The 26538-nt window shown below is 41.5% G+C and overlaps 1 protein-coding gene across 2 annotated transcripts in view; it reads left to right on the top strand.

Moving 5' to 3' along the window:
* WASF2 (WASP family member 2) overlaps positions 1-26538 on the top strand; it is a 69446-nt gene that overhangs the window by 37640 nt on the left and 5268 nt on the right. For both annotated transcript variants that reach the window (XR_010024208.1, XM_063105274.1), the window contains exons 2-8: positions 11949-12121; positions 17811-17945; positions 18474-18627; positions 20765-20882; positions 21891-22021; positions 24114-24269; positions 26015-26529. Coding sequence is in view for 1 of the 2 variants with exons in the window: in XM_063105274.1 (XP_062961344.1) it covers positions 11992-12121; positions 17811-17945; positions 18474-18627; positions 20765-20882; positions 21891-22021; positions 24114-24269; positions 26015-26529 (1339 nt within the window). In the remaining variant the exon portion in view is untranslated. The remainder of the gene's footprint in view (positions 1-11948; positions 12122-17810; positions 17946-18473; positions 18628-20764; positions 20883-21890; positions 22022-24113; positions 24270-26014; positions 26530-26538) is intronic.

The raw sequence follows: 26538 nt of genomic DNA, 5'->3' as shown, positions 1-26538 counted from the left end.
GACTATTTTTGCTTTTGAAGTACCTAAAGTGAAAATACTGAACTGACTTTTGACTGTGATTTAGAAGACAGACACCCTTTGTCCTAATCCTTAAACTTGGCATAATGTAAGCAGAGGCCATCCGTTTCTTTCTCAGTGTTTGTCTCCATACTCCTGGAGAGCCAGTCTCAGAAGGTGAGAGGCCCCGCCCCCGCTACTTGGCCTCCACTGAGAGCAAAGACAAGATGACCGATTAGGAAAACCCTTGTGTAATGTTCATTGTTGTTTAATTTGACCTGCTCTCCTTAGGTTATTCCATTGCCAGTATAAAGTGAGTCCAAATGAGCTCAGCGTTCCTTTCAATTCTAATAAGAGCTATCAGTTACTGAGTACCTACTGGGTACTAGGTACCCCTGTAGAAGTCTTACATATGTTATTTTATCCTTAGAACTATCTGTGAGGTAGGTTCTATTTTCTCCATTTTACAGATGAGGCTCAGAGAGATTAACTAGCCTAAGGTTATACAGCTAGTGACTCAAGGAAGCCTTGCTTCCCTTGACTGAACATGTCTCTGGGTTCACCAAGCTATATTGATTTTTTTTTTTTTTTTTTTTTTTTTTTGGTGGCTGGCCAGTAGGGAAATTGGAACCCTTGACTTTGGTGTTATCAGCACCACCTATAACCAACTGAGCTAATGAGTCATTCCACTATATTGATTTTTAAATGTGGTAAACACCCATATAAGTGTTAGCTTTAAAAAAGAAAAGAGAAATTTCCTGTCATTGTTCTCAATAATGATCATTCAAAGAATTAATTAAATATGTTATTCAGGGCTGGCCGATGGCCCAGTGAGTTAGAGCATGGTGCTGATAACACCAAGGTCCAGGGTTCAATCTCTGTATCAGCCAGCCACCAAACAAACAAACAAACAAACAAACAAAAAAACCCTCCCCCATGTAAAAACAACAAAACAAGAACAAAAAGTAATTTTTAAAAAAGTGTTACTCAAGTATGTTATATGCTTATGGTGATGATATCTTACCTATTTCCAATCGAAGTGCTGCCTTGTTTGTTTGATTTCAGGACATCTACTTTTTCCTTTTACTCCTTTAAAAAGTACTTCATGGTACAGTATATACTTAATTACTTGAAATTAATCTGACTTTAAGAATTTTAAAATACCTCTTTATGATTGAGGGCCTTGCAAAACTAGATTGGAAATTTCTATATATATATATATATATATATTTTTTTTTTTTTTTTTTCTGTGACCGGCGCTCAGCCAGGGAGTGCACCGCTCATCCTTATATAGGATCTGAACCCGCGGCGGCGGGAGCGTCGCCGCGCTGCTAGCGCAGCACGCTACCGAGTGCGCCACGGGCTCAGCCCGGAAATTTCTGACTTAAACAGGAAGCGCAGGTCTCTGATCTCTGGGAGAAGGGAAATATAAGATGAGCCTTGTGATTACTCCGGCTTTCTATCAGATGCATATTCTGAACCATGGAGTAGGATGAGGGATCCCAAGCAGAGCACAGTCATCTCGCTGTACTGAAGAGACAGAGATTATAGTTTAAGGGAAGCTAAGGTGGCTAGAAGCTGTGGGGCAGAGTTCTGGAAGGCTATGCAGAAAAATTGCTCTAGAAATCTCCACAGGGTCTCCTTGAGTCTTTGCTGACCACACATGGACCTAGGATCAAATTTCAGGAGCTTACGGAAAGAGTGACTAGAAGTTATGAGTTAACTTGTTCCCAGAGTGAGGGAGATGTTTGAGTTCCTACCAGCCAGAGTGGAGAGTGTATGTTGCTCACTTACAGCATTCAGTAGAGATATCAGAAGGGCTACTACATCTTAGTACTACTGGGGCTGAAATATTCCTAGAGTAAAGGTTATTGTAGACCCATCCTAATAAAGCTTAAAAACAAGCCCCAGAACTACCAAACTGAGCCAAAATTAACCTAATTGCCTATCAGAACAAAGCCTAACACTCTTGAAAGGAAGACAGTAAGGATAGACACTTCACAATGTAAAACACAGTGTCCAGCATCCAATCAAAAGTTATAAGACATGCCAGGAAGATGTCACCCATAAGTAGGAGAAACATCAATCAGTAGAAACAGATTCAAAAATGACAAGAGATGATGGAATTAGTAGACAGAGATATTACAACAGCTATTATAATGATGTTCAAGTACGTATATAAAGTGAAAGATGAACATACTAGTTAGGAGGTAGATATTTTAGATTTGTAAATTGGGGAGTATGGTTCCAGTCTCTCTTATTTTAATATCTTTGTTCTTTTCATGGTTTTGATGGTTTGGTAAAATTTGAATATTTTCTTGTATGCCTGAGTTAAAGAATCAGAGCATTTTAGGATTGGAAAGAACTTTTAAAGATCATCTCGTCCACCTCTCATGTTATAAAAAAAAGTATATTTCATCGATTCTGAGATATACATTTTTTTCCCACTTTTTTTTTTGGCAGCTGGCCGGTATGGCGATCCAAACCCATGCATGACCTTGGTGTTATAAGGCTGTGCTCTAACCAGCTGAGCCAACCAGGTAGCCCCTTTCCCACATTTTAACATCTCTTGAATCAGGGTGCATCTACAATCAGTGGCATCTTAGATTTGATGAAATAATGGTAGAAGCCCATTGGAATTGTGACTTTTCCATATATACTTTTTTTTTTTTTAATTTTTAAAAAGATGACCGGTAAGGGAATCTCAACCCTTGGCTTGGTGTTGTCAGCACCATGCTCAGCCAGTGAGCAAACCGGCCATCCCTATATGGGATCCGAACCCATGGCCTTGGTGTTATCAGCACCACACTCTCCCGAGTGAGCCATGAACCAGCCCTTCCGTATATACTCTTGATAGAGTTCAAGACTTCTCTTTATCATATTACCCCTATTTGGAAAACCTTCCCCTCCTTATTTTTTACATCCAAATTCTATCCAGTTCAGATCTTTGTTCCAGGAAGTCTGTCCAGTCTCTTCAGTTCACAGTGATCTTTCCTTCTTTCTTTTGTCATCATTGACTACATCATTCATCTGATAATTGAACATATTTTATTTGCTATATTATTACTTAACTGTGGTTTTACCTGTCTCCTCAACTAAATTATAAGCTCTTGGAATCACGGGAGAAATTTTATACTTCTTTGTGTCTTCTTGATTAAATATTCATTGATTGATAAGGGTGCAGTAATTAGTAGTTAACCCTTAATACAACCTGAAGCTTATTAAAAGACACTGTTGTATAATGGTTAAGAGAACAACATATAAAACATTTAGAACAATGCAAGGGCTGGGTAGATGTTAACCATTCTACTACTACTACTATTACTACAATTATTACTACTGTTATTTTAATTATCTATTTTGTGCCAGGTACTGCACTAAGCATTTTATACATGCATTATGTCATTTTTCTTCACAATAACCTTACAGACTAGAAATCATTATACTAATTGAACAGGTTAGGAAACAAACTGAGAAATTAGACTGCTTGCCAAGGTACCAAAGCAAAAATGTGGCAGTGGTATAGTGAAACCCACACCTATGTCTTTTAATATTCATGCTCTTGCTGCTGTGCCCTACTGCTTATTAGATTTTGAGGGTTTTGGTAAACTGCCTAGTAAATTGAGCATAGAAAGAAAAGAATAGATACTTATTTTTTCCTCTGCTCAAGGACTTTTCCTTATAAATCCTGTGTTTTGAGTGGGGTATAGAGCTTGTGAGAGGAAGTAGATGTACAGCTGCCCTTTGCTGCTGACTCTTAGTTGTTCATGGCTTGGCTGTTAATGACAGATGAGTGTGTGACACTTTTTCAGAAATGAATTCTTGTTACAACTGGCAGAATAGAATAGTTGATATGGAATTGCAAGGCAGTTTGCTCCATAGTTCCACTCCCTGTTGCTAAGATGTAGTTGTGATTGCTAGGTCTCTCTCCTCACTTAAGCTGGTGTATTAACAGTGACTTCTCAGGACTGCTGCTTCTGCCTGCTCCGTGACCACACGGTATGTTTGTATATTGCCCTGAGCTGTCAGCAGAACATTTTGCTGAATTTCCTTTTTTGTTGTTGCTCTGCAGCCTTCTTTTCCCAGGCCTTTCTCAGTTGTGTAAAGTGGGTTTCTTTTTTGGCTTTTCCATCCCAGAGAGGGAGCAGTTACTGCAGAGTGAAGCTTGAAATATGGAGTGAAGCATCATAGAGATTAAAATGAATGGTTAGACAGCTGGCCATATGAAATGAGACTTACTCAGTGCCTGATACATAATTTGGTTCTGATTATCTTCTTCCTCGTTCATTTTCAAACCTGGCACAGTATTTAATCCACCAGTGGGTTGTTTAGTGCCTTGTCTATAGGGAGTTTAACCTAATGCAATACTCACTGCTATTTGCAAGAGCCAGGAAAGAAAGGTTGCAACCTAGCGCCATTCTCTTCATCCCTGAGTAGAGTAGAAAAATGGAATTAGACCCTTCTATAAAAACCAATTGTGTGTTCCCATATGGTATTGTACTTTTGGCTCTCCATTTGTCTGAGAGTCTAGAATATATACCCAGGTTTGGCTTCCTCCCCAGGTAACTTGGAAAGAAATTTATTTTGTATCTGTCCTCTTATCTCAGGTTTTTGGGCACCACCAACTGGAGAGCACTCTCTTCTGTCATTGGCTATAAATAAAAAAGGAAGCATTTGAACATGAAGAATACTTTATTGGGGCTTGTGTGAGTTATTGACATATTTCTAGTAATATTGTGAACTGATTTGCTGAGAGTCGATACTTTGTGTGTGAGTGTTTGTTTTTCAGAGCAACTTAGTTGTTGAGTTTTCATGTTAAACTCCTGTGTGAATTTAATGCTCAATTGATGACTATGGCTGCAATAAATCTGGTACCCACAAGTATTAGGGGTAAGATTTCTTCATTTATGAGTAAAATTATTCATAATCTGTATTTATCCAATCAAAATAAAAGCAAACCCATTTAGATGGGTAGTTTGAAGTATTTCAAACCATACCATTTTGATGATTTGGGTATTGTTAGAAATTGGCATTAGATAGGGAAAGTAAAATGAACTTTGTGTCTATAACTGAAAGTCATCAATGACAACATTGTAGATCCTGTGTAATTTAAATAGATTCATAACAGGGAATTGGGCCAAGGTAGAGATACAAGAAATACTTAATGTGAATAAATCTTTTCTAAGAAGTATTCTATTCAGAGCTCAGAATACTTTGCAAACAAAATCTCAGTTTTATATAGCATCTCTCAAGCATTTTTTAGTGCAGTTCACTAGAACTAGAACTAGAGAGATGAACTGAAATTTTAGACTAAGAACTAGAATCCGGGTTTCCAACTCACAGTTTAAATGTTATTTCCTTTTGGACAACAAGGTGGATCCTACTAAAAAAAGAGCCTAAGGGGGCCAGCCCACGGCTCACTCGGGAGAGTGTGGTGCTGATAACACCAAGGCCACGGGTTCGGATCCCATATAGGGATGGCTGGTTAGCTCACTGGGTGAGCATGGTGCTGACAACACCAAGTCAAGGGTTAAGATCCCCTTAGTGGTCATCTTTTAAAAAAATAAAAAGAGAGCCTAATTTTGGCCATTTATAAGGCAGATTTAATGGTAAAAGTGATCCCTCAATTTTAGTTTTAAGAGCAAAGCTGTGATTAGAGCCTGAAGAGAATAAGGTGAGAACAAAAGGTAGTATGCCCCCAAAAGATAATAGAAAGTTATGGAATTACCAGGTGTGAATGGTCCTTCATAAGATGTACAGTGTACTCGGGAGTAAGACCAAAGTTTAGAAGTCCTGTTTTCTGGACTACTGTCCCAAAGCTGAATGAAGACAAGAAGGATCCTTGTATCGATTGAATTTAGGCCCAGAGCTGGTGTCATTCCTTTATGAAATTGGAAATTTCTCATGGTTTTAGATCACAAGTAAACTCCTTTTTTTGGTTCTCCCAGTCAAAATACTTTCTCTGTCCACCCCAGGAGTTCCATTTCTGTCCTGCTAGCTCTTTAGGACATTGTTTTAGTGACCTAAATTGACTTGTCAGTAACTCCTTGTGTTTGGAGAGTCTGGTTGTATTTGTCAGTTCAGCCCCACCCTGTATTTCAATAGGAAGTGGGTGGGTGCTTAAGCCTATAATGAGGCATTCCTCCTTGCAGTTGTTGCATGGTAGTGAGGACTGCCATATGCAACAGTAAATTCATTCTTTAAATGTTTTGCTATACAGACTTAGATTACAGTAAGACTGTGCTATCATTTTGAAATAAAATGATTATTCTACTATTCAACTGAAATTCTTGAACTCTGTGGAATGCATATTCTTTAACATAAAGACATTATCTCTTGAAAGAGGAAACTACAAAGTAAACCTCTTCTCGTGTGTCCCCATCCAAAGTGCTGTTAACTGTAGAATAGTGGGAAATGCTGAAGTGAAAGCAGAAGTCCCAGTTGCCACACGTACAACATCCCTGCATGTTCCTATCCCCGGCTACTGCTGATCAGCATTTTGGGGGTATGTTTCAAAGAAGAACTGCCTTGAGAAGCATTTCTGTTGTGGTGGTTATTGCTATAGCTCAGATATACTTGCTTTTTGGATGTATCCATAGAATATGCAGGTGTTATCAGTGACCTTGGCTCTAAATTCAGCATTGTTTATTTATGATAAACAGCTAGTAATAAACATCATTGCCAGAGTGAGCAGTCATGTGTCTTCTGTCCTGGTAATAACAGGAATTCAGAGTGTGGGGTATAGATGAGTGCCTCCTCCCTCCCTCTGACATGCAGCCCTCCCTTATTACTGTTTTCCACCCCCTTCAACCTCCACCTCACCCCACCCCCACCCCAAGCTTTTGGGAGCAGAGTTGTGGGAGTTCAGAAAGTAGAGTGACTGTCAAAGTCTCTCGTTAACTTTACATAGACCAGATGTGGTATGTAAATATTTTATGATAACTTCGAATATGTAGACTTGAATCTCACTGTTTGAGGGGACCTGAAAGAGCACCTCATCCAGTTTCCATTTTAAAACATGAATCTCATCATGGCAGTGACAGTCTAGACTGGTCAGTATACTGCCAGGCCATGACTAGGAAGGGATGCCTGCCTTTTATTCTCAGACTCATTCTCAAGTCCCTTAGGCCAAAACTAACTAGGGGTGAAGATGGGGATTACTTCTGGGTCTAGTCTGGATGTCTGGAACTGATTCACAAGCCATTTTTTCCTTTGGACTTCTTTGGGTAACTAATTCCCAAGTCAGTCTGGGAGCCTCACAGGGTATAAATAACCCCAGGGCTCTGTCTGGAATGTCCTTTGGGGCCATTCTGGATCTCATAGATCCTGGTACCTAGAAGAATCTAGACCTGGAAAGGGGGCTTGATTCATGGCCATGATTCCCCCTCTCTACAATCCCTAGACTTTCCTCTGATCTTGTGTACAGAATACAGTTGAATGTTGGCCAAGTGAGAAGGTTATGGCAGCTTAGGTAGAAGCAAGTCCAGAATTTTTTTTTTTTTTTTTTTTTTGGCAGCTGGCCAGTATGTGGATCTGAACAGAAATTTTAAAGCTGGGAAGCTTCTAAAGATTGTTTAGGTTAGTCCCTTTATTTTGTAGATGACACTGAAGCCCAGGGTGAGAATAACAATGTCTTTGATTTGGAAGGCACAGCAGAGGTCATCCAGTCTGACCTCCTAACACCGTCTTACATGCCAGGAATTTCTCCCCCAACATGCCTGATACCTGGTCATCCAGGGCATTAGGCTGCAGGAACTCATAACCTTATCTAAAGAGAATCCATTCTACCACAGGACAGCTCTAATTAAAAGGAACTAGATAAATTGAAGTCTACTTCCTCGTAACTTTTATCTTCTCAGCAGTTCTTATTTATTTCCTCTCCTCTATAACATCCCCCATGGTAAGACCTTCTCAAATCCCCAAATTAGTAAATACAGTAGTCCCCCCTTATCCATGGGGGATACATTCCAAGACCCCCCAGTGCATGTCTGAAACAGTGAATAGTACCAAATACACTATGTTTTTTCCTATATGTACATGCCTGTGATAAAGTTTAACTTATAAACACCATAAGAGATTAAACATAGTAAGAGATTAACAACAACTAATAATAATACAGAACAATTGTAACAGTGTACTGTAATAAAGTTATGTGAATGTGGTCTCTCAAAATATATTACTGTACTGTACTAACCTATTTTGGGACCACAGATGATTGTGGCTAACTGAACCAAGAAGAGCGCAACTGCGGATAAGGGGGGACTACTCAACCACCGAAGCATATAATAACCCTTATCAAACTAAATATAGTTGAAAAAGACCTTTACTGACTCCATAAAGTCAGGTCAATCCACTCTTTCATGTGTCTAAAACTTTTCCCAACTAAGATCCACTACTTTATTGGTTTTCTTCATTTTCTCTTCATTTCTGTCACTGGCTAGCATTTAGGTCTTTTCATGACGCTTTTAATAAAGAAATATACATTTTATCACTTTGAGTATAACTGTACAAAACTGTAAGGAGAGAGCAGCAAGTGAGTCTGAAGGGCTAAACACTCCTGCAACCCATGTGTGATTTCTCGGTTCATGTTTGCTAGTTGTGGTATGGCAGTGCTCTCCATTTTTATTTTCTCTTTCTCAGCCTGGATAGAGTTTCCCAATTGGTCACCTTACCTTGTCCTGCCTAAATGTAACTTCTGTGCTTATGTTAGAATGATATGTCTAAAATGCAAATTTGACCTTGTACTTCCTTAATTCAGTGGTTCCTTAACACCCAGTGCTTCACAAAATTTCCAGTAAAGTGCTGCTGCTGATGGAGGAGTCTTTCTCAACTGGGGTTCCACGAGAGAATTAAACCCTAATGCCATTAGGCATCCACTGTAGTAATGTATTTAACTTTTCTCCAGTGCATCTAGAACGATACTAGTTATGTGTAGTCTTGAGCGGAATTGAGAAAAGTCATTCTAATAATGTTCTTTTTTCTGTGGCTCAGATGAGGAACCCCGTTATGAAAGAATGGAGGAGAAAGAGATAGTGTGTGTTCTTCAGGTGGTCCGGGAGCATAGCTGGGAGCAACCTTCAGAAAAAAAAACACCAAATTTTGTTGAAGTCTAGGGTTTTATCTTTAAATTTTTTATGTGAATATTCCGTTCTATTACATAATATGTCCATGGTTAAAAGTGTTTTAAAATATTTATCAATGAGTAAAATTGATTCTACAGGAAGATTTGCCTACAGTCCATGGAACTACAAATACTATCCCCTTTTTTAGCCCTATAGAGGGCATTTTATATACGTTACATTATTTAATGCCTCTAGGAAAATTGCCCAAGATCATACATAAGGTGTCAGAGTTGGGGTGCTAACCCAAGTATGTCTCAATTCCAAAGCCCATGCATTTTCTACAACTTGCAGCTAAATTGGGAGAGTTAAGAGTCTGGAAGTCTTTTTGCCCATGTCTAAGTTTATCTTCACCAGAATGTAGGGTTTTTTTTCTTGGTCAAGTTACTGTTGTGGTTCAGATCACACGTGATTTCATACTTATTGTGTAGAGACAACCAACTCTTGATTATCCAAAAGAAAAATGAGGAATGGTGCAGGTAATTCCATACAACAGGAAACGTGTCTCACTTTGGTGGCTTTGAAACAAATGGCTTTTTAAAAAATAGCAGAGAGGTTTTTCTAATTATCTTACCTTGAAAGATGGCATATTGTCACTTCTTGAGTACTCCCCAGTTGGTGATGGGAGCTGGCTTTTTGGCAAGAGGAAGCCATTTTGCTATTGAAGACGTGGTTCCAGGCAAACCCCACCAGACAACACAGAGTTAACTCCATTTGTGTCTGCTTACCCAAGGCACTTGGGAAAGCAGAAATGCTAAAGTACCAAGGTGTTAGAATTTGCTCCACCCTTCCACCCCCAATCTAACATTTACCTAGCCATCTGGAATCCAATTTCCATTAGGTGCCCAGAGGGAAAGTCTGGAGTGCCCTGTCAGTGGTCACATTCAACACAGAATTTCAAGGTGGTCTAGCTCTTTCAGTTCCAGTGAGAAGCTGGAACAAGTATTCAAATGATTACTAATGGAGGGAGCCACAGTGGCTGTTTTCAATCATTCTTGGCTATACCCTGAATTTGTGGTTCTTTCAGAAAGTTTGAAATTTGGAATCTAAGGACATCCAGAGGATGGTGTACAGAGCCCTGCAAGGTTCTTTTATTTGTAACCTCATACTTCCTTTCCTTCTAAACTCTGTTTTTACCATGTGTTACTAAAGATTGCATCTTAGTACCTGATACCCTTTACATTAAATAAAAGGGGGAAAGAGTTGAACTGGAAAGTCCAGAGTTTGGGGTAAAACTGTTGAGTCAAAGGGGAAACAGCACAGGAACGGAATGGAAATCATTTCCTTAGACAGTAGGCAAGTATTCAGGAAACACCTCTGCACCCCAAAGATAGGCACAGCTGCCACACAGTGACTATTAAAGGGATGTTCAAAGTTATAAGCAAACAGCTGATTCTCTTGGTTCTTGGGCTGTTGCTGTTGGTGACAGGAAATCTTGTTCCCCATGCTGCTGGCTTCCTGTTTTATTTTTACTTGTAGCAGATCAGAATGTCCATAACAAGGAGCAGTCTGTTCCAAAAGGTTCTACTCCCGTTTTGAGCCTGAAAGGCTTTTTTTTTCTTTTGGTCAGACAATATGTCAGTTCACTTTTAGGATCTATGATGATTAGCTTGGTTTAAGCATCTTGTATTCACAATCAACTTTTTTGGTGATGAGCTGGTGTTTTAAGATTTGATATAAGTAAACCTCTGTTTTGCCTTTTTTTTTTTTTTTTTTTTTCTTATAAAGGAGTTTATAATATTGGGGACTTGGACACGTTACCTGTTTGCTTTACCTTTTCATTTGAAATGAACTTGCCATTTTCCCTGGCATGAAAACCATTAGGCCTTTTTAGATTTCTTCAGTTTCACAAGACACGCAAACAGGACCAGCCCAGTGCCTTGACTGTCATATCCATTTAGTTGAGATTAAAACGTCCTCATATCCTTGTAAAGCTAGGAATTTGGTAATCTAAAACAATAGCTCAGCATGAACCTGAAGTGCTAGGGGATTTCCTAGGGAAAGGGGCTCAGCCACCCAGATAAGGACAGTAGCTAGAAGGTTTCCGGATCTGCTCCAGACACTTCCTGCTGTCTGTAGAGCCTTTTGGCCCAGGTGTATTTGAAATGGATAGGAGAGAGAAAGGGAGCTGTTGAGTAGAAGAGAAAGAACCAGGCAATCTTATAGCACAGTTTTCTCAGCATCATGTTTGACATATTGAACATAAAATTGTCCTTGATAGTCTTTCTGTCAATTTACAGGCTAAACTTTAGTGTTAGTAGACACTGGCAGCTAGTATTTAGTTGTACGTTAACAGTTATCCGTCAAGGAAGAACTAAAGAAGTTAAGTCTTGATGTATATCAATGGAATCACTATTGGCAGCTTGATTTCATTGTGGAGATTATCAGATGACAGAAGCTCTTTTTTGATCCTTATCATTGGTGGCCTAGAATCTGATCTGTCCCGGTTATGGACACCCCAAGGATAGAATCTGTACCATCCAATGCCTGCTGAGTGGGCTGTTTTCTGACTGTGCCTCCTTGCCTCTGGGGACTCTTGGTGGTTGGAGCAGTAGTCGTCACTTTAAGGTTTTTATGCTTTCTGTGTACCTTAGACAGCAGTCACCAGTTGAGAATTTTTAAACGTATATAGTAAGTCTCCTAAGAGCAAACCTTAAAGCGGGGAGGGCCTTAAAAAAGAAAAAAAAAGTAGGGGGAGTGAAGACTTTTTAAAGCTGTTTTAGATCAAAGCAACACCAAAAAAAAAAAAAAAAAAAAAAAAAAAGACTCACACAGCCCTACTGTGCCTGGAATTTGTGGTTGAGTAATACTTTCCTGTTATTTCTTTTTTAGGTTGTTTTTCATCATTCAGAACATTGCCTGAAGCAGGTCCACCATGCCGTTAGTAACGAGGAACATCGAGCCAAGGCACCTGTGCCGTCAGACGTTGCCTAGCGTTAGAAGCGAGCTGGAATGCATGACCAACATCACCCTGGCAAATGTCATCCGACAGCTGGGCAGCCTGAGTGAGTGCTGTGGAGAAGCCTGTGCTTTGCCCTCAGGGGTCGTTGGTGCTCTTTATTTAGTTTCCTTCTCCTCCGTGTTCCTATTTCTCCCCCATCTGCCTTCCCTAGGTAATGCGAAAATGTGTCCTTCTCCCCTCCCCAAAGAGAGGCTCCTTTTTGGTACAGATTCTTCCCCTCAACCCTTTCATCATCTACCGCCACCCTCTAGGTTCCCTCCACCTCCCCTTCCACCTGCTTCAAAAGAAATCTGTGGGAAGGGTGGCAGGAAGGGCTGCAGCAAAAACTGCAGATGGAATGACAGAGCAGAATTCTCTGTGTGTAAAGTGGGAGGTTCACAGAGCAGTATCTTGGGTCGGGGAATGTGCCTGTAATTACACGAGCTGTTCAATGTAGCCTGACTTTGTTGAAGCCTCAAATGTGCCAATAGTCTTTATCTACCCAACACCCCTCCTTTCTTCCCAAAGAGGAATAAATCAAACATGCACTCAGAGAGATTCTGGCTGACTTGTCCACACTGGTACACATTTAATTGTGCTGCAAGCCCCTAGGTCCAAGTTCAGGGTACAAATTACTTCTGCAGTCTCTGGGGTATTGAGAGTTTTGCAAGCTTCATGAACACACAGTGGCACAAATAGTAGCTGGAGCTATTCTTCTCTAGGAGGAGGATGGGGGTTAGCCCAGTATGTTTTGGAGTAGAGGGAAAGCCAGCTCATCTGTAATTTTTTTTTTAGTTGGCAGGAATGAATGAGACTGCTTTGGGTGGGGTACATGCATGTGGCTTAGATTTCATTCTGAATCAAGCTGACTTTGTTTGCCTGAAGCCGAGGTATGGGAAGGGCAGATGCTTGGTTTGGCTCTGCATTTGTCTAGTGCCACTCCAGCTCCCATAAAAACCTCCATCAAGATGCCATTTTAGTGATCTTCCTTAGCAAAGGCATCTCGGTGTGAATTATTTCAGATACTAACCCCTCCTATCGCATCACTGCCTTTATTGAAGGCAGTGGAATATCAAGAAAGCCTGCATTCCCCCAGATAGTAATAGGCCCTGCCTTTAAAATAGGTGTCTGAGGAGACAGAGCTTTGTGACCAGATGATGTATGGAGTGTGAGATTCCTAAGTCTTCACCTAGCTCAGGGACTGTCTCAGTTGATCCAGGGCTTAGAAAAACCTGGATGGGTATCACGAAGAAATGAAATCCTGCCAGTGCCTGTCCTATACAAAAGAATGTTGACAGTAGCGCAACAGCAGTGCAGCTGACGAGGAAGCACATGAAGCTGCAGAGAGCCTTGCTGCGTCTTAAAAGCATCATTTCTGCTTCTGTCACTCTGAGAAGGCCAAATGGGTGGAAGTCAATCACACACTGGTTCCTTCTTCATAGGACAAAGAATGTCTAGCTAATGATACTTCTTATTCCTACTTGGCTGGAGTTATGCTCTCTCTCAGGTGCTTTTCCAGGTTAGCGTTGGTGGATGCCATTGCTTACTCTCAGTGTGATCAGACCACTCCTATCTTGAGGAAGGCATCTGAGGGCCAGGGTTGGCTTGTGCCTAAGGAAACAAGATTTCCTCACGTTGTGGAGCTAACTGACTCTTTATTCATCCAAGAAACATGTAATGAACATATTTTATGTACTGGATGCTGAGGGGATGCAGTGATAATAAGAAGTGGTCTTTGCCTTCCAGGAGTTTGTAATCTACCAGGGTAGTCAGAAATAAATAATTCTTAAGGGGAGAATGGGGAAAGGGTGAGAGGGAACTAATGTTTATTGATTGCTTACTTTATGCCAGGTTTTGATGGGATCTTGACATAGATTATCTCATTTAATCTTTTCAATAATCCTATTAGGGTAGGGTGGTGGTATTCCCATTTTCCAGGGCAAGAAATTGAAGGCTCAGAAAAGTAAGGTAACTTGCCAAAAGAGACACAGCTATTTAAAGTCAGACTTCCTAAGAATCTCAGCTCTGTCCCTTACTCTGTCTCTGCCAACATTGCCCTGGTTCACACCTTCATTGTCTTTCACTTTATTACCCAAACCTCACTCTGGCCTCCTTTCTCTAATCCAGCCCCCTTAGATCTATTCCCTATACCCCTGCCAAAGTGATCTGCCCGAAACACGAATCTTACTTTTATAATTCTGAATTTTTTAAAGTTAAGTCTATATTAACTTTTGTAATTTAACAAATGTTTAAGAGTCTTTTAAAATGAAAAAGTGAAAATAGAGAAGTGAAAAAAGAAAGGAGGAGAAAATGAATTATTGACTACTGCTGAGACAGACCATGCTCCTTCATACTTCCATGCAGTGCTCTTGCTGTCCCCGCTGGCTGGCAGCCCTTGCCATTCTTGTCTGCCTGGCCTGCAGTAGCTGATCTTTTAAGGCTCAGCTTAGGGATCTCCTCCTCTAAATTGGGCTAAGTGCTCCTCTGAGCTCCCAGTACATGCCTATATTATTACCTAGCACGTTATATTACAAATAATCTATGTCTCTTATACTAAATTAAAAGTTCAGGAATCATGTGGTGTTTGACCTTTAACCCCAATATCTACCTAGTGTAGTACTTGGCATCAAGTTAGAAATGTTTGTTGAGTGATTTATGCCTGTATGTTCTCCACCATTCCATGCTATTGGTGCACAGAGAATACGTGGGAGGAAGGAATGTTTTCTGTGGGGAGTGGGGGTGCAGGTAGGGATAGGGAGGTTCAAGGAAGGCTTCATAGAAAAGTTTGCATTTGGGGCCGGCCCCTTGGTACACTCAGATGACTGCAGCGCTGGGAGCGCAGCAGTGCTCCCGCCGCGGGTTTGGATCCTATATACGGATGGCCGGTGCGCTCACTGGCTGAGCGCGGTGTGGCCGGTCACAGAAAAGACAAAAAAAAAAAAAAAGAAAAGTTTGCATTTGAACCAGGCCTTCAAAGATAACTAGGATTTCATCTAGCAGAGGGTGTGGGGATGGGCTCATATGTGCTTTAGGCTCATGACTTTGGCCTGATGTGCATTGTACTCTAGCCAGAACTGCTCAGTCTAGTAGTGAAAGTCAGATTATGAAACTGATAAAGCATAAAACTAAAAATTCCACAACCATGGATCACTCCATGATAGCATATCCAGAATTCTTGTTCTCCCTCAGTACAGTGAGATTGACATTTCACATATTAGGTTGCAATATCTTAGGAGATATAGGCACAGCAAATCAGCTGGCACTTTTGATCAGGAGAACGGAACCCCCACTTGGGTTATTAGGAAATCGTTTTATGATATTGGGTTTTCTAACTGACTGCAGAGGGAGTGGGGGTGTGTGGCACATGCCATTGAGGAGTTCCAAGACTCCCACTCAGACTTCAACTAGAGCAGCTTCACATTTTTAAAAATCAGTTTTACCTGTTCTGCTTCCACATAACATTTCATTTGAAGAGTTCTGCAAAGGAAAAAAAAATTGAAAACTGCTTCTAGAATATTTTGCAAAATGCGGTATCTGTTATGAATGTCCTGATGGGTATTGGGTCTGTCTTGGTATTATGAATGAAATGAATGAAATTTAACTTTGAAAAAGGCACTTTGAATTTCTCCTATTTAAGTGTCGTATTTCTGCTTTCAGAGGTTGGAGTAATTTTTAGCACTTGAAGAATAGGGACTATCAAACTACCAATTGGAATTATATTTAAAATTCCTTTAAGCTTAAAATTTAGGAGATTCACACTCTTAGAAGTCATCTAATGTAATTGAGCAATATAAGGAAGAAACTCATTGTAACAGCTTACATTTTTAGCTCATTTAATCCTTACAAAAATTTGGTAAGTTAGATATAGTTATCCCCATTTTACAGATGAGGAAACTAAGGCTGAGAGATTGTGACTTGCTGAGAGTACACAAGTAGAAATAGAAAGAGCTGAGACTTAATTTGGATTTTCTGATTTGAAGTCCACTGTTCCTTCTGTATCTCATATTATAGTTCTGAATTGGCCTTAGGCCTGAGGTGATATGATGGGGGGAAGTCTTCACACCACCTCACTCCCTCTTAACATAGAGATCTCAATGTTACCAATTTTAGATGTTGGGGTTCTTTGTAAGATTTTATCTTGAAAACCACTGTGCCACACTAAGCCACTACTCCTACTATCACTGCCCTCTTCACTAAAGAGCAGGAAATCCTGGGTACTCTCTTGGTGACTTAAGGGTAAGTTGATTTGGGGTTTTCTTTTCCTCCAGAACGTCTAGATGGTTAACAGATATTTTTGAGCCTGGTTTATTTTCCGTATGTACTGTTGCATATTTCTCTGCTTTAGCCTTCCAAACACAATTTTCCATTACCTGGACGAGCATAGTAAAGTATAGTTTTTATAGGAACTTAGCCATATTACAAACAGGGATCAAAATAGGATCCTCATCCTATAGAGTAGAAATGCAGCTCATTAGTCAATTTGGATCCTTTAGGGCTCAGGAGCTTCCCATAGTTATTTAGATCACAAAACCGATCAGTGTGCAAGGGCTTGCACCTTCCTTGATTAGAAACTCCTTATTGACTTAAATTTACCAGCAATTCAAAATGTGTAGTTGATTGGTCTTATTGTACTCTACAGGTTATACTGAGAAGGCGAGCTACAGTTCACCCTGAAGGTGTGTTTCTGGCCTTTTAGACTAATTTTTCCCCCTCAAATATGGACTAAGCATAAATGTAGTTTTTAAAGCTAAAAATTAAAACCTACTTTAAATAAATCTCAAATTATCTTTTGGTTGGGCACAGTAGCTTATACTTACCTTCACCTTGCAAGTAAGAAACTCAGATGGTGTATTTATTCACATGCACCACTTTTCATTCGTAGTAAGAATGTGCCCTGTGGCTTGGAATGACAATATGGAGGTAGTGTCAAATTGCTGTTAACGTTTCTTTGGCTGCAAATTCTCCTTGCATTCCAGGGTTGAAAGTACAGAACTCTTTTCTTTTTCTAAAAAACAAGACATTGTGGAAAGAGATCACTGGTATGTTGTTTTTCAGGGAGGGCTTGAAAGTTTCAGCTTTTCACTTGTTCCCTGAAACGTAGATTTGAAGGATTGTAACCTAGAGCAAAGACTTTGAAAGTTGTACGTTATAAAACATAAAGTAACCTTTTTACCCCTTAGAAGAAGTGATACATTTCTGCTGTGAGTTGTTGATAAGTTCAAGGCACCTGGATGATACCACAACTCATCATGGTTGTTCAATATACTTTTGAGGCTTCATTAGGAAGTAATTTTTATTTTTCATGTTCATTGTAGACACCTAGAAGGTCCTCTTAACTCCCAATCTGTTTACCAGAACCATTTTACAAGGTGCTTTTATAGAAGAGCAAGGGGCTAAGGGCAGTAGGCAAATGTGTAGACATATTGTCCAGTCTTCTAGAATTAATTTTTTTGCATTACATCTTTCAATTTTATTCAGCCTGTTTTCAGTTTCATGTCTGTTCAGAGTTTGCCAGGAAGGCTCTATTAGTTACAGAACATATGCAGACTACCCAAGCTACAGAGGATATGTCTCTACTTCTGAGAGCAAGGATCTGCATATAGCCCAAACCATCTTAGGGTTTGTATGTGTGTGTGTGTGTGTTTGGGGGGTGGGGGGAGGGGGGTGGTAAATACAATATTTGGTAGCCAGTTTTTCTAACCACTTATATCCCTTCTATGCACTAGCGACTTGGTTTCTTTGCTCCTTTCCAGGTAAATATGCAGAGGACATTTTTGGAGAGCTCTTTACTCAGGCAAATACCTTTGCCTCTCGGATAAGCTCCCTTGCCGAGAGGGTCGATCGACTACAAGTTAAAGTCACTCAGCTAGATCCCAAGGAAGAAGAAGGTAAGGAAGCTGAGCTCAGCATTTACAGGCTCTAGTGAGCAGTTTCTTATAATTTTTTTCCCCCTGATTTATAAAAAAGTTGAGGGGAGAAATCACAGAGACCTATGGAGTTCTGCTTTGAAATGACACAAGCCTGGGTGGTGTAAAGAAACCTTTTTAGCTCTACCACACCCCCACACACTCCATTTCTCCCATTCCCCCAATTCTCTGCTTCTCAACTTCCCCCTCCCTCAATCATATTTTGCTACCATAAAAGTACTTGGACAATTCATTCCTCCTAAGGAGAGGCCTGCTAGATCTGACTACATAGTAAACCTTTGTGTTGCCTCATTTTGTTCAGTCATGAAATGGCTGGGCTGCTGACAGCCTTGTGGGGCTTCCCCAGAGGGGGAGGGAAAAAAAAAAAAACCTGGCTGCAGACAGCCGCAGCCAAGAAATGCAGCAGCTGAGGCCTCTCCGGCTGGTGTGACTCAGTGTTTGCTCAAATAGCCTGCCGTCCATTTTCTAACGCCTTCCATCTTCTCTCAGTGTCACTACAAGGAATCAACACCCGAAAGGCTTTCAGAAGCTCTACCATTCAGGACCAGAAGCTTTTTGACAGAAACTCTCTGCCAGTGCCTGTCTTGGAAACATATAATACCTGTGATACTCCCCCACCCCTCAACATTCTTACCCCTTACAGGTAAGAGTGGCTAGCCCCTCCCTTTTTCAGTCTATGGTTAACAACACTAGACTGTCTTTTTATCTAAAGATGTTGTTTACATTGGAGGAATGCATCAAAAAGTTTACTACCTACCCTGAAGTTGCTTGTGGCAGCAGAAGCTGAAGTTTTCCCTGTAAACAGTTGGCACTTATTATTGTTTGGTTTCTGAAATTCATAGTGAATATAGTATAAATTGAAAGTTTGCTATAGCATTGCATGCTGCAGAGTTTAATTTGGTGTAAGCCAGGTCCATCTTGGAATCTGTCCAAGGAATTTAGTTATTATAGAACCAAAGGACTTTGTTACAAGGCGGTCCTATAGCATGGATCTCAGGGGTAACATTCTAGCAAGGCTCCCACTTACTTGGAAATCACTATATTACCAGATGTTTGGGCATGTCATTGGGGCCAGGCCTGTGGACTGGCTGCTCTGGGCCTGGAGGGGTGCTTCCAAAGCTTAAGGAGTAACTGGCATTCTTCCAAATGAGTGTCGCTCACTTTGTTTTGAATATTCTTTTGACATTTTCATCTGAAAGGACATACCCTGCTGTGGTTAGACTTGAAAAAGAAGGCAATGTTATAGACAACTTAAAGCCCATCCCCCCTAGTGGTTCACTAGAGTTGTCATCCTGCAAAAAAACACTGAATAGAGGCAGAGAGTGTATACTTATTTTACTTGCATCCATAAATATCTTGGGAACAGGTAAAAAGTAAGTACAGATATTGGAGGCAGATGTCTTCTATCACACATGGGTATGCTACAAAGTAGAGAGAGAGAGAGAGAGAGAGAGAGAGTGAGTGTGTGTGTGTGTGTGTGTGTGTGTGTGTGTGTGTGTGTGTGTGTTTATACACCGGTGAAATTCAAGGACACCATCCTGATTCAGGGACCCTGAAGTAGAAACTTGGTAGCTTCTCACAAAGATATAGAGAAAGTACATGGCATCTATCCTTTATCATTACTGTGTGAAATTGTATTTTCTCATTGGCTTTCAAAGGGACTAGGTAGCATAGCAGGTCAGAGATTTGACTCTATGGTCCCCATCATTTAGTCTAGTGGGATTTGGGCAAAGGACCTATGGGACAGGAAGGGATCACACACCTGATAGTATTGCAGGGAGTATGATATAGGGTTTGTGTGGTAGGACAGGATAAACAAATGATATTAAGAGAATTTTATTTTTCAGTTAGCGGTATTTCCCTTTTTAACATGCAGTACCAGAATTAGCATCTCCCATCAATTATGTGGACTTGGCTTAACAGAAATGAGCAGTGGTGTATCTAACTCAGAACAAGACTTAATATAAAAATTATTAATGTTTGATTGGGAAATGGTTTTTGTGTGTTGTGATAGGATTGGATGGCAGGGAACAGAATTGCCTTTCCAATTCTTTTTAGTTCAGAATAATGTTAAAATAAATGTTCACCCCTAAGCACATGTTTTCTGGACAGTGAGGGGGGCTTAGCCATGCCAAAGTGCAGGATTCCAATCAGGATCATTGAATCTGGCAGATAGCCCTTCCACTGACACTCAGTAGCTCACTCTGTACTACTGTCATAGCCGCTACAGCTGACCATCTGTCCTCACTGGGGCCCCCTTGTGGTGGGGGAGGGATTCTGAGCTATTCTAGAAGGGAGCAAGAAGGTAAAGTACTGTGGTACAGAGGAATAACAGCTGTGTGCACAGTTTTCAGGTGGATGGAAAGCCACTAATGCTTTCTAGAGTGTCCTGGGGAATTGGTGGGGAAAGGGGAACTAGTGGCAGAAATCTCTGATGTGCCGGGATATCTGTATATCCTCAGGGAGATAGATGTCTGTGGCCATGCAGATCATTAGAAATAATCAAAATCTGTGCTGCTATAGTCTTTTCTTGCCCTGACCATGCAAATTCCTTTACTAGGAATTAAAGGTAAAGCTAACATTCTTTAAGAGCCAGATAAGTAGAGAGGTGCCATTCAGGGGCATTGAAACTCTGGTATGGGAGAAGAAATGTGCAATCGATTTGAATGACTTCTTGATTCCTTGGTGTAAAAACTGCTAACTGGTAGGTGTTTGGAATATTGGATTTGGTGGGGAGCTCATCTGTCTTCTGACAGCACTTGTCTTCATTTCTGTCTCAGGGACGATGGAAAAGAGGCACTCAAATTCTACACAGACCCTTCATACTTCTTTGATCTTTGGAAGGAGAAGATGCTGCAGGACACCAAGGATATCATGAAAGAGAAGAGAAAGCATAGGGTGAGGGGAAAGGGGCCTCTGTTCTACACATCAGTAGGCATGATTGTGGATGGGGGGATAAAAAAGAAGCCAGTCTTATATGAAGTGATCATTCTGAGTGGCTGCTTGCTTGGATGCCAGGTGAAACTCTTAAAAAAATGTGTCCACACCAAGCACAACCAAGATGAAAGTATAAATCACACCAAAAATGTGTTTGTTCCACCCAGCGCTATTAACAATTGAGTATATTCAGGCTGAGTTTTAGAAATTGACTTTTCTGTTCACCGTTTATTTCTCTTGCAATTTGCACCGACTCTGCTGGGCACTCAAGGTAGGCTAGTCCCTTCCCTGCCAGTTTTGCAGCTCATTTCTCAGAGATCAGCTCAAGGTTCTGCAATGTTTGATTTGCAACAGAAGTAGTTTAACACCTTCACTACTGGTTAGGTGGGGCTAGTTGGGGGGATGCTCCTCTCCCCTTAGACTCCTAGTGGTATGTATGTGACCTACAGGTTGCAACCTTATAATCCCATTAGTATGGCTCTTGGGAAGCCCAAGAGAACACCAGGGGCTAGAACAGCTACATGGGCTGAAAAATTCTTCACTGGTTTTTGTTTTGTTTTGTTTTTAGCTATTTCCTTATATCTGTCCCAGATATCTGCAGCTGTTATTACTTCTCACCTTTCTTTACTGACCTTTGTGGCAGAGCAAATAACAAGTAGCTGTTTACTAACTTTCTAACAATTAGAGCTGTTCAAAAACATGAATGAGTTACCCAAAGAGGTAGTGAGTTTCCCATTCCAAATACCCAAAGAGGTATTTGAGTGTAGGATTGAAAAAATGTTTCACCTGGGAGGTGGTTTGGATTAGGTGGCCTCTAGGACACTCCAAACCCATAATTCTATTAATTCTGTAGTTATATGTTGTCTAGGCAAACCATCTCTTTGATGTGCATACATGAAGATGGGTAAGATTTTAATGAAGAACTTTGGAAAATGTTTACAAAGGCTTTTCTATTTCTTTTCATTATAGAAAGAGAAGAAAGATAATCCAAATCGAGGGAATGTAAATCCACGTAAAATCAAGACACGTAAGGAGGAGTGGGAGAAAATGAAGATGGGACAAGAATTTGTGGAGTCCAAAGAAAAGCTGGGGCCTTCTGGGTAAGTGCTGCTTTTGTATTATCGGTAGCATTCTATGAAGGAGCTGGGGACCTGGGGACAACAGTCTGACAACTCTGGTGTGACACCTTTTACAACCCCTGAAGTCTGGCTGTGTGGCTTAGATCAATACCACTATTAATCATCTACTTTAAAGTGCATCCATCTGGTGATTAAAATTTGCTAAATAAATCAAGAGGCTAAGCAATTTAAATTAGGCGACTGGAGTGGTCTGGAAAAGAAAACCCATGGCTTCTATTGCCCTTACTCTGCCAGACACCACTAGGTCTAAGGGCCTCAGAAGAAAGACTGGAAAGAGAAAAAAAGTGGCCTTAGGAGCAGGGAGGGCAAGGCAAAGAAACTGTGCACATCATCAAAGCAACTTTGCATTCAGCCTTTGTCGGTCTTAGGAGAGAGGCTGGCCAAGGGACTGAATGCAGACCTCGAGACAGTGTGGGAAAGGTTGCTTGGCCAGTGTTGAGGCGATATATCTCTGCGGAGAAAGAGGAGATGTCACTCTGACCCCGTTTCCCAATACCAAATCACACAGGAGGTTTAACAGGGAAAAAAATGGTTTTAGAGCTTGATTTGATGCTTATCCTGGTGTCCGACCTGTGTGACATTCAAAGCCAAGTCACTACGACTGCTTGGCATGAATGTCGCCCTGGTTTTTCCTCTAAATACATTGCATCCTGGCTGTCAGAGAACCATGCCAGCCCTTGCCGGGTGTCTAGGAATGATAAAAGGAAAGAGTTGAGTTGTTCTTGCTTTTAGGAATAACTCTACCATGAAAATCTTGACTTTTAAAAACCTTGACACTTCTGACACTTGTTCTTCCTGGATTAAGAGATTTGTTTTAAAGAGTGATGAAGATGGTGTGAGAGGAAAATGAACCTCTCTGTACAGAGAAATCAGTCATGAGGACACCTCATTACCTTCACCTCCCAGGAAACAGGGCCATTTTGTTCCATGGACCTGTCCTGTTCAGACAGGCTCTTTTCATAGGTTCAGTGGCTCTAAAGCCAGAAACTTGCATGTTCAGAAGGACAACTAATATGTTTGTCTTTTTTGTGTGTGTGGAATGGGGCTGGTGAAGATAGGGAGTTTGCCTCCCATTTTCCTGTTGTCCAGAAGGTTCGGAGTTGGGCTGCATGGCTAGTCTATCTGGACATGCTTGTTGGTGAACCTATAAGGAGATGTGCCAAGCCTACAGGGCTCCAGGCCCTGGGGATTTTCCACATCAGAGCTTCTGTTGGTTCACTCAGTTCCCTCCAACTCTCTTCTCCCTGGGGTCTGTTTTAGATGAGTTCTTTAGAACCCAACAATGGTGGAAAGAAGGGGCAAGTGGAGCAGAGCAGGCCAAATTTTTCTAGTGGAAGCAAAATTTGGTGTATTTGTGCTTGTTGGGAGGCTTGTTGCTTGGTGTGTTTGTGCTTGTTTTTTTGTGGTTCACCCAGAGCAAATTCACCCAAGGCCCAGAACTCAGGGGCAGGTTTTCATGAGGCAAGCCCTAGCCACCCTGTTTTAATCCGTAGCTCATTTTGTTTGATGAGAGACCTGGCAGAGAGACCACGTTTACTACCACACAGCAACCTGCATTCATCCTTGGCTTGATTTTGCAATCAAATGCTTCCTTGGCCTTTGAGCACTGCAGAGGCTTGCTGACCTCAAAATCAGGCTGTGTGCCAGTCACGTGTTTGCAGCTCCCTAGCCTGTAGGGCTTGGCCTCGCCCTTTGCCACAAGACAGACTTTGGGATTTAGGTATAACTGCACCTAACATTTGGGAGAATTTAAAAGAACCGCTGGGTTTGACAGGGCCAACACAGGGAAAGGAACAGTGTGGTTTTGATAATCTGGGTTGAATCCCATTACTACAGACAGTCCAGTAGAAATATCTGGGAGATATTTAACAATAGAATATTTAGTCCTAAAATAAAATTTAATTATAACAGAAAATATATGAGGAATATCCTTCTTTTATTTCTTTCTAATAGCTTTTGTATTGAATGCATTTTTGTAGTATCTTTTAAGAAGAGAAGAGAGTTCTACTTGAGCTCTTCAAATGACAGTTTTTGGCATTGGGCTCATTGTCAGGTATCCACCCACCTTGGTATACCAGAATGGCAGCATTGGCTCTGTTGAAAATGTGGATGCAAGCAGCTATCCCCCCCCACCACAGTCAGACTCAACTTCTTCACCTTCACCTTCCTTCTCTGAAGACAACTTACCTCCCCCACCAGCGGAATTCAGGTAAATGATGGTACCTCTTCCATCCATTTTGGGGGATTAAATACTCAAGAACAAAATAAGAGTTCAAAATCTAGTCCAGGACCACTAAAATAACTTCAGGCAAGTCTGTCTAGATTAGAGAAATAATGAACATTTATCTTGTGTTTGTAAGGTGCCAGGCAGGCATTATGCTAAATACTGTATATGTTACTTGATCCCCAAAGGAGTCCTCTTGAGATAGGCATTGTTATTATCCCCATGTTACAGATGAGTAAACTGTGAGGCACAGAGGAGTCAATGACCTTACTTAAGGTCACACAGCCAGTAAGGGGCAGAGCAGTGATTGGTCACTCAGACTCCAGAGCCTGTGTTCTTAACTACTTGCTATTCTGCCTATACCTGAACAGACAGAAGTCACCAACTTCTCTCTTGTTTTTTAACTTAGCTCTAACTCAGCATGGAATAAAGTGGTACAGTCTGCTGTCTATGAAATAGTATTAGCAGACACCTTGTTCAGTTACCTAGGAACCTAGCAGATAGTCACCTTTCTCTCCTATTGCTTCTGGTTCATTTCACTGATAGATACAATCTCTAGAAAGAATGAAACCAAGGGAAAAGGGTGATAAAATTTAGCATCTGTCCATTTTGATATTTGTCATTGTCTCTGGCAGAGGTGTACAGAGGAAGAGTTAGCCAGTAATGGCTGAAGAAAAGTCTGAGGATGTTCACATTACACTTTTTTCTCACAGTTACTTTTTTCCTTTCCGATGCCTGACAAATGAGAGCTTTGGAAGGTGCATTTTTTTTCCCCCTTGCACACTGTTTAATTAGAGATTGAAAATGTTGAGGACCCCTCAGATGGAGACCTGAAGTGGTGTTTTCCTCCCCACACCCCCTCATTCTTTTTGGCCCTCGAAACCACTAATCCCAAATCTCCTTCTGCCTCCCAGATCACTTTTTGCTGATTGCCCTGTCATGTACAGCTAAGGCTTAGAAGTCTGTGGAAAATTCCAAGATGGATGCTTTTCTAAAGAGTAGCTATTAGTGCAGGGCAGATACAAAGGTGGAAAAAGAAAACCTTTAGCCTCACACATGGCCTGAGACCTTGCAGCTGCAGCCAAGCAAATCTGATCCCTGGAGAGGTGTAGCCTTAATCCTCTTTCAAACCTTGATCAAGAGTCTGGTGGCACACTCATTTCCCATCTCTGCAGATCCTTAGATTGAGACTCATTCTTTATCAAGTTTTCCCCACATGAGCACTGAAGATGCATTCACCTAAATCTATATCCTGCTCCGGTTTGGTCAGCTTGGCTTGGCTTTCCTGCCCTCACCAGATTTGGTGAATATTAATAGCCTGAGAAACATTGCACAGTGGGTGGGTGGTGTTTGAATTTTTAGGACTGACACCCACTGTGGGCCATTCTTAGGGGACGGCTCAGAAGGGTGCCTTCTGGAGAGCTGGAAGGCTAGAGAGGGACTGAGAGATGTCTCAGCCAGCCCTTCCTGATAGAGGAACCCCAAGTCCACCTCTTTCAGGTAGTTTCCTCAATTTCTAATTATATTCCTCTGCTGCTGAGAGGCTCATTTACCTTGTAAGGCTGTTCATTTCATTGTTGGACTGTTCTGACCATTCCCAGGTTTTTCTCTGAGCCGAAATGAAATGGTATAGTCAACCAGGATGAACTTGGGCTCATAGATAAGCCTAACTATAGGTGGGTGTTTGCATCCTGAGAGTGATGGTGGGTCTTTTTTCTTCGGCCTTTTAGCTACCCACCAGACAACCAAAGAGGATCTGGCTTGGCTGGACCCAAAAGACCCAGTGTGGTCAGCCCAAGCCATCCACCACCAGCTCCTCCTCTGGGCTCTCCTCCAGGCCCCAAACCTGGGTTTGCTCCACCACCTGCTCCTCCACCTCCGCCTCCGATGCTGGGCATCCCACCTCCACCACCGCCTGTAGGATTTGGGTCTCCAGGGACCCCTCCACCACCTTCACCTCCATCTTTCCCACCTCACCCAGATTTTGCTGCCCCTCCCCCTCCTCCCCCCCCTCCAGCAGCTGACTACCCAACTCTGCCACCACCTCCCTTGTCCCAACCAGCAGGAGGCGCACCTCCCCCTCCCCCTCCTCCCCCGCCTCCAGGCCCCCCTCCTCTCCTTTTCAGTGGTGCGGATGGCCAGCCTGCCGCACCACCACCACCGCTTTCTGATGCCACCAAGCCCAAGTCTTCCCTGCCCGCTGTGAGCGATGCCCGTAGTGACCTGCTGTCAGCCATTCGTCAAGGTAAATCCT

Source organism: Cynocephalus volans, chromosome 8, assembly GCF_027409185.1.
Source record: "Cynocephalus volans isolate mCynVol1 chromosome 8, mCynVol1.pri, whole genome shotgun sequence".
Classification (NCBI taxonomy): domain Eukaryota; kingdom Metazoa; phylum Chordata; class Mammalia; order Dermoptera; family Cynocephalidae; genus Cynocephalus; species Cynocephalus volans.
This window is presented reverse-complemented; position numbering and strand designations above follow the sequence as displayed.